The sequence below is a fragment of the Porites lutea genome, chromosome 8, assembly GCF_958299795.1.
Source record: "Porites lutea chromosome 8, jaPorLute2.1, whole genome shotgun sequence".
NCBI classification, from domain to species: Eukaryota; Metazoa; Cnidaria; class Anthozoa; order Scleractinia; family Poritidae; genus Porites; species Porites lutea.
In genome coordinates, this window is record NC_133208.1 from 4,505,690 (window position 1) to 4,513,763 (window position 8,074).

At 40.2% G+C, this 8,074-nt stretch overlaps 1 protein-coding gene across 1 annotated transcript; it reads left to right on the forward strand.

Moving 5' to 3' along the window:
* Positions 1–2,136: 2,136 nt before the first annotated feature.
* LOC140945115 (uncharacterized) lies at positions 2,137–6,394 on the forward strand. Its single transcript, XM_073394176.1, has 5 exons — positions 2,137–2,319; positions 4,008–4,088; positions 4,526–4,762; positions 4,944–5,339; positions 5,694–6,394. The coding sequence occupies exons 1-5, from the start codon at positions 2,137–2,139 to the stop codon at positions 5,715–5,717; spliced, it is 921 nt and encodes a 306-aa protein (XP_073250277.1). The 3' UTR covers positions 5,718–6,394.
* The last annotated feature ends 1,680 nt before the right edge of the window (positions 6,395–8,074 follow it).

Below are 8,074 nucleotides of genomic sequence, written 5' to 3' on the forward strand. Positions count from 1 at the left end.
GGTCAGTTTTAAAGTAGCTTGAATTATTGTTGATTACGGACTGCGGTCTGGGTATAAAAGATGGATAGGTATAAAATGTGGACCATAGACTATGTTTTTAAAAATTTGGACAACCATTTCTTGGTAAGGTAAACTCAAGATTAAGCCTAGCAAAATAATCAAATAAAGAATAATCCTCGCAATTCTGAACGCAATTTATGCAATTGCGAGAGAAGCCCGAAAAACAAATCAGGGCTTCTTCGGGATTTGAACTCGTGATCTCGCGATGTATTTTTTATTCAAGGGGATTGGATATTTTATTAAGTATTGAGGTCTTGATATTTTATTGAAGCCCTGATTTTTTTTTCAGGCTTCTTTCGCAATTGCATAAATTGCGTTTACAACAATTAACTGCGAGGATCATTCTTCATTTGATTGCATTTCTGCAGTTCTCGTATATGATATATTTCATGTACGTTTGTCAGATCGCTAAATAGCGCAACATGCGGGTTTTAAGGTTGCAAAGGCAGCACGTTTTTGCAAGAGTGCTTCTCTGATACCCTTGTTCTCTTATATTCCCAAGGCTTGCAGAAATGGCGGGAAGTTGTTGCAGGTCTATGTATATGACTTGATAACAGCGTTAAAGCTACCAGATTACCTCATCGACCAGTAAGCGAATACCGTAACGTTCCGAAAATAAGCCCCTCCAAATATTAGCCCCCCAAAATCGTAACGCAAAAAACCCTCCGTTAAATCACCCCTCCAGATATAAGCCCCTCGGGGGCTTGTACTTTTAATTTGCCCTCGAATACAAAGTAAAACATAGACTACGAGTAGTCCCCCATTTTTCCTCAGGGATAGTAGAACGAGCAAAACGCGAGCGCACGTGAAAATCTCCCTACGCGAGAAAGGCGACACGCGGCGTGTCGCCTTTTCTCGTGTGGGGTGATTTTCATGCGCGCTCGCGTTTCGCTCGTTCTACTATCCCTGAGGAAAAATGGGGGACTACTCGTAGTCTAAGTAAAACAAAGCAAAAATGGTAAATTTCCTTCCCACTACAAGCTAGCCCAATCGATTTTGAAACGCAAATTTCCCTCCGTACATAAGCCCCCCCGAATATAAGCCCCTCCAAAAATAAGCCCCTCAAAAAAGGCCTTTGACACTGCTGGAAAGAGCGCCTTAAAATTAGTGAACTTAACAAGTTTTAAGGTCACGTACGTCTTAAGCGAGCGAAGATGTTGTCCCACAAAACTTGACTACCAACTGATTCAAAGGTCTGTAAAATTCCCCCACCGTGACTGATTTTAAGGCGTTCTTTTCGGCCCATGTGCTGGCTGATTTTCGCTAACTGGCCTCAGTTAACATAGTCCTCTGAGAGGACCTGACCTTACTGGCAGTGAATAGTCTGTACAAAAACAACGTGCTTGCAAAATAAAATCGTTCTTCAAGGCAGCCACGTTGTGGACTAGCCTGCGTAGCATGGCGGTTTTGTAGAGTTCACTACCCTCGCCCACCTTCGCCCACCTTCACATTCTCAATGCGCTTTACATAGATAAGAAAAAGAGGGAAGATAAGAAAAGGAGAGGTTTCACTGCACTGTATCTATATAGAGGATATTACACGGTGGCGCGAAGATATGAGTTTTATTTTCGAGTGACAAAACAATATTTTACGAACAAGCGCAGCGAGTGAATAAAATATTGTTTTTGCCACGAGAAAATAAAATTCATTTCTTCAAGCCGCCGTGTAATGTTCTTTTTATTACATAGACAAAAAGACATCGATAAAATAATAGAGGGAAATTACCGAAATTACGTCATCGATAAACTCACGTGAGAGATTATGGAAAATAAACCACTTGGGTCCCGGATGTAGTTTTTAAGAATTTTACGAGTGGTATATTTTCCAGTAAAACACTCGTCTCTATATAATAAAAAGTATTAACCTGCGTGTGTCTGCTTGTTCATATACATAATTCATTGAAAACCTCGTGCCTGATATTGTAGTAATATACATATGCACGATTAAAGATAGTAGAGAGAAAAACAAGCAATAGATAACAAATTTTTTTATATGGCTCAGTGAACTTTTCAAATTTGCACGCAGTGCGTGCCATTTATCGGCCCAGGGCTCCTCCGTCAACTATGAAGATTCAAAATGGAAGCTGAAACATATACCTGCTGTACCTGCATCATTCCAAGTCATTTGAAGTGCGCGTGGTTCATCGCCTTGACACATATTGTCGTCGGAATGTTGTTGTTTGTATTTGGAATCTTAGATCGACTCTACAACGAGTATTGGATAGAGCGTTTATACTTTGCAGTCTTTTGTGGAGTTATGGTAGGTTCGCATTGCCAAATAATAAAGCTTAGACTTAGGCTTACATATTTCAGATATTTCCGCTTACAACTATACGGCTACCTTATATATAACTCTCACTTAATTTCGCAATTTCGCGAGTATAAAATTTAGCAATTAATTGTTAGATGAGGCTGTGATCTGAAGCGTAATAGGCCTCGGCAGATAAACGCCTCGATCTCCAACTTCATTCTTTGTAGGATTTGATACTCAGCCTCATCCCCCGGGAGGGCGCGGAGCGAGAGGGGAGGGGGTACTCGCTTTGATGGCCTATACGCAGAGGCTCGGCCCGAAAGGGGTACCTTTTTCATGTTTCAGGTATATGAATGGGTAGAAATTCACCAGTTGAACTTTACAAAAGGGCAGATAAATCTATCATTTGGGTCTGTACTAGGGCTAAAAGATGAATTTTATGGCTTTAATTAAAAAGTCGAGAAAACGTTCTATTTTTGTGATTAGTTCTTATTTAAAAGACACAGTGCATTTACAGCAGTTAAAAGGGATGCAAAGTTCTTAACAAGGTATGTGTAAGGGGTACCATTTGTCAACAGAAAATATACGAAAGGGGCACCTTTTTCGTGAAAAATGGTATATAAAAGGGTAAGGGGTTGGACTTCGGGGCAGAGCCTCCCCGTATAAATTTTTGTTGAGTACCCCGGGGCCTCATCCAATAATTGCTGCATATTGAACAGACCTGAGTTATAATTGTTCCACGTAAGGGAATCCGGATTCTGTAATCTGGAAAAGTTTTGCCTCTGAAATCCGGAATCCAGGAAGTTTTTCTTGTGGAATCTGGAATCTTGCCTTAGGACTCTGGAATACAGCATTAGATACCAACTAAATGATTGGTATCTGGAATCCAGTTTCTTGGAATGCCGGGATCCACATTGTGGAATCAAGAATTCAAGACTGTCTTGCATTTCCTTACGTGGGGAGACCACAAGGTGACAGCATGTATAACCCCTGGGGGGTGGGGTTACCCCCTACCATGGCTTATTTCAGGAGGTGCCCCTTTCATTCTTCAAGTATATTACTACGTAAAGGGTATGGAAATCTGTCTCTTTTTTTGTCTGTAAAGTGCATTTAATGGCTGTGAAAAAGGTGAGAAAATGTTCTGGTTTTGTGATTTATTGATGTCTAAAAGCCAGTGCATTTTCCGCACTTAAAAGGTAATGAAATGAAATTTCTAATCTACATACATTAGAACTTGGGTCAGTTGAAGTGTTTGGTGTGAAGTCTCTGCATACAAATCTTTATTGAGTACCTCAAGATCCTGGGGTATAAGCGCTGTGCAGAATTTGAAACTGTAGGACTTCTCTTGATCATATGCAGTGTCATACATCAACACGGGCACACAGATTTGAATGTAAATTTTTCAATAACAGTCAAGTGTGTCATGCATCGTGCTTATTTGAACATCTCAAGTTTTTTTAGGTATCTGCATTTAGAGTGAAGGAGGAACTACGTATAAAGCAACTAAATAGGTTATTAATTCTAATCCTTGATGACTAACCCACCAAAATCAACACTCACTCTTTAATACAACCTCTTCATCTGGACTGAGACATACATGTAAGGCTGCAATGAAACGTCACCAATTTCGATAACCTAGGCCAATCCCTCTCTGTCTTTTCTTAATGAATCCTTAATCATAAACATTTTTTTTACAGATGTGCATTACAGGAGCTCTGGGAATTCTAGCTACTAGAAAGAATGTAAGAGAGATGACATGCTGTACCCGCAAGAGCTTGGTAGGTTGACAAATAAAAACATACCATAAAATTTAGGCCCATTTAGATGGTACGAGTTTTGCTCACGAAATCCAAGAGATTCAAACTTTTATCATGACTCATTGACTCACTGACACTTATTTCTTACATCCAAATGTCAGTGACTGTCAACAACCGTCCTAGTTTTAGGACTACAGTCAACTCTTTCTAAGACAGACACCTTTGGGACCGGTACTAAGTGTCCATCGTAGAGAGATGTCCGTCTTATAAAGAGTCAAATAAAAGGAGTAAAGAAAGGCAGGGGCCAACTCTAGGTGTCCGTTTTACAGAGGTGTCTGTCTTATAGAGGTGTCTGTTAAGAGAGAGTTGGCTGTACACTCACCAGGATGACAATGCTCCACCTACTTAAAATATGAGATTATTTACAAGCCCCCTGATGTTTGATAATCTATTTCCAGGCTGGAACATTCTTAGGTTTTGACATTGTCTCAAGTGTGTTTGGTGGTGTAGTCTTTGTTTCCTATGGCTTTGTCACTGCAATCCGATGGGGTACTGGTGATGGAGTTTATTACAGTATCTGTGATGCACTTTGTAAATCACAAAAGGCTATTGGATTTAGCATCATGATACTCGGCATTTTGGGGTGTATTATTGGATGTGCAGGTTGCTGCTGTGTTGCAACATCTTCTGGTCAGGTAATAGAAAGAATATTAAAACTAGTGTATGCAATTTCTCAAAATATTTGTATATTTTTTCCGGTAGCTTGGATAATATCCCTGCAATTTATAGTCTCAAAATTTATTTTAAGTAAAAGTAATAAGTAACTTGTTCTTTTTCTGTGATAAAATATAAAAAGCGTGTCATATATTTTACCAGGCTGAACTAATTTCAAGCCCTCCCAACGTTTCTGGTAGTCACCCCCAGATTGCGTCTATGCCTCCTCAAAGTATTGCCCAGGAAACCCGCCTGCCTCCACCCTATGGTGTTGACACCCAACATGGTTCCCAGGATCCTGATCTCCTACTTGTCCCCTTGGCGACGACTCCAGTACCTCCTCAGGAAACTGGCCGGCCTCCACCTTATACTGGTGACACCCAAACTTGTTCCCAGGGTCCTGATCTCTTGCTCGTTCCGTTAGAGGCTACTCCGATCCCTCCTCAGGAAATTGACCCACCTCCACCTTATCATCAAATTTCCACAACTGAGTCTGACACGTGGAGCTTGCATGATGGAGATCAACCTCCTCCGTATAGTACGTGTACAGAACAACAAGTAAGAGTAAAGTATTTCGTTTCATTGTTCAGGAAGCGTATAAATACTCTACCACTTAAAATGGACTTGCTCACTAAATTCGGGACTTTTTATTTAAAACCAATTGCACACTTTTTCTTATTTAGTTTTCTTATCATTTTATCAGATTTTATATAGTTCTTCCAGAATTAAGGTTAATTATAAAGCCTTAACCATTCTTGTAGATCGCAAAAAAAAATCTTGAAAAGCGGTTTAGATCGAGCCACCTTAAATTTCCGGGAGGTAAAATGCGGCTCTGAGGTCTTTTAATTCATACTGTGTCAAACTCTTTTGATTCAGTTGCTAAATCTTACTTGTATTCTTTCTTTTTTCTAGCATCCTGTAATGACTTACGTGTGAAGTTGGAGTCTCCAGTTCTTAACTAACAATTAATCTTCATCATCTACTAATGTAACGGCAAACTTTCTCATGCCACTCTTGGCGCGCTAATTGATGAAAATCTAAAGCCCCTGCGAATGGACGCACCGTTGTAGACCAACAACTCCCAACATTGTTGGATGTTATATGTTGCGTCCGTTTGCACACCCTGTTGCGTGTTGCTGGGAGTCATTATGTCGCGCAAAGTTTGAAACCGGTCAAACGTTTAGCCCCGTGCAAACAAACGCCACGATACTACAATGTGTATCAAATGACTTGGGGTGGCAAAACCTTGAAACCCAACATCTCATTCAAAAGGCAGTGATGGTGTAGCCTTGCGCCTGATTACCTGTCTCTAAAATTTATATGACGACGCAGTAAAATATTTAATTCCTATAAGCTTGCTGTCCCCTAGCCACGGACCAATTCCTTTAGAAATAGCTTCTGCTTAAGCGCGGCTGTTCTGTGGAACAATTTTGCCTCTGATGTAACACAAGCAAAATCTTTTTGCTAGCTTTCGGCAGCAGGCCTTATTGTTCAAGTGCCATAATAGTAGGATTAATAAATAAATTGAAATATTTTAAGATTTAAAAGTATATAAATTATATGAATTAGAGCTCTATATTTGTATATTAGCCTGATGTTAAACTTTTAATAAATAAAAGTGATGATAATGATGATGATGATGATGATGATGATGATGATGATGATGATGATGATAATGATAAATTTAACCTGATGCGTCATGAGAAAAACGTAAAAATGTTGGAGGAACTTTGAAGCGTTTTTTAACGAAAGGCAAGGAAGAGTGTGGACATGCACATATCAGTCCTTTTTGTCCGTTATTCCACCTTTATTGAACACGTAATCATTTCCAGTAAACGAAAGAGCAGGTCATACTTCTGATAACTGGAACAGGTGGGCTTAATTTCGTTTGTGGTTCATAGAGTAAGAGCAAGAGGTAGTAAGAGTTACGGCTAAACCGAGGTCAAAGGAGAAAACGATGGTGGAGGAGGCGACGGGAAAAAAAGGCTTCAATTTTTCCTTTGACCCCGGCTCAGCATCTCTTACTTTACCCCCAGACGGACCATCCGAACTGTTCGAGGCAGCGTGATGTCGCACGCGCGATATGTGATACAGTCGAAGCTCTCGTAAGCGACCACCACGGAAAATCGAAATTTAATTGGTCGTAACCAGAGGTGATCGCTTACAAGATTGAGCTCTCGCAAGCGTACAGATCTTTGAGTCTCTGTGACGTAATTGTCATACGAGAGCTTTAGAAACTCATCAATGATTCATACAGAAAAAAACAAAAGAAATTTATGTTCAATGAGTGTTTTTACATCTGATATAGACATGGCTAAACTTTTTGCCCAATTTTTTAGATCATTAGAGGAGTGTTGATTTACAACAGTTTAAAAACAAAGGAAAAGACCAGTTGGGTAATCCCAAAAGTGGTCGCGGTCGCTTACGGGAGCGGTTTCTTAAGAGAGCTTTTTATTACAAAGTTTAAGTCACAGTTCAAACGGGGTTTCACAGGGTGATCATAACTAGAGCTGGTCGCCAGTACGACAGTGGTCGCAAGGAGAGCCTCGACTCGCATCTCTCCACCGCGCATGCGAAACCTGAACGGAAAAAGTTATCTGCGACCCGGGGGAGGGACACTGCATATAAAAGGGGTGGGGAAGCCCGTCGTCTCCAGTCTTACGGGTGTAAATTTCGGATTTTGGTCTCTCTTGTTCTGGGCAAAACGCCATCATATTTAGCCGTGAAGGTCTCGTTTAGGGTTGCACGTGAAAAAATATAAAAATATGTGTATTGTCTGTGTTTTTTTTAGGGGTCAAAAAAAGCTTCGGCTACGCCCGGATCGGTCTCTTTTAGGTGTTTAATTCAAAATTTCCGACGAGCATCCCCACCCCTTTCATATGCGTGGAGTCCCCCCCTCCCCGGGATCTGCGAACGCAAGCAGCTCTATCAGGGATCGTGAGAATTGCTTTATAAAGTATAGAAAATCTTGACCTAATGTAAGAAAACAAAGTTACTTTTTGTGTATAGATGGTTTTCACAGTGACGTCATCAAGTAGAGAAGTCAAAATAGCGAGGTTTTACGAATTCTTATTTACACTAGGTTGAAGATAAGCAAAAAGTAAATCTTTGAACAAGTTTCCATTCCCGTAGCATGTTTCATTTCGAAAATACAGCAATTTGAACTTACGAGTTTTCACAGTGCGTGACACCAAAATGGGAATACTGTCTCGTTGAAAAAAAGTCTCTCCTCTTTATTTTTAGCAGTATAACCATTTCAAGTATTAGAAAATATGTTTATACGCACGTATTCT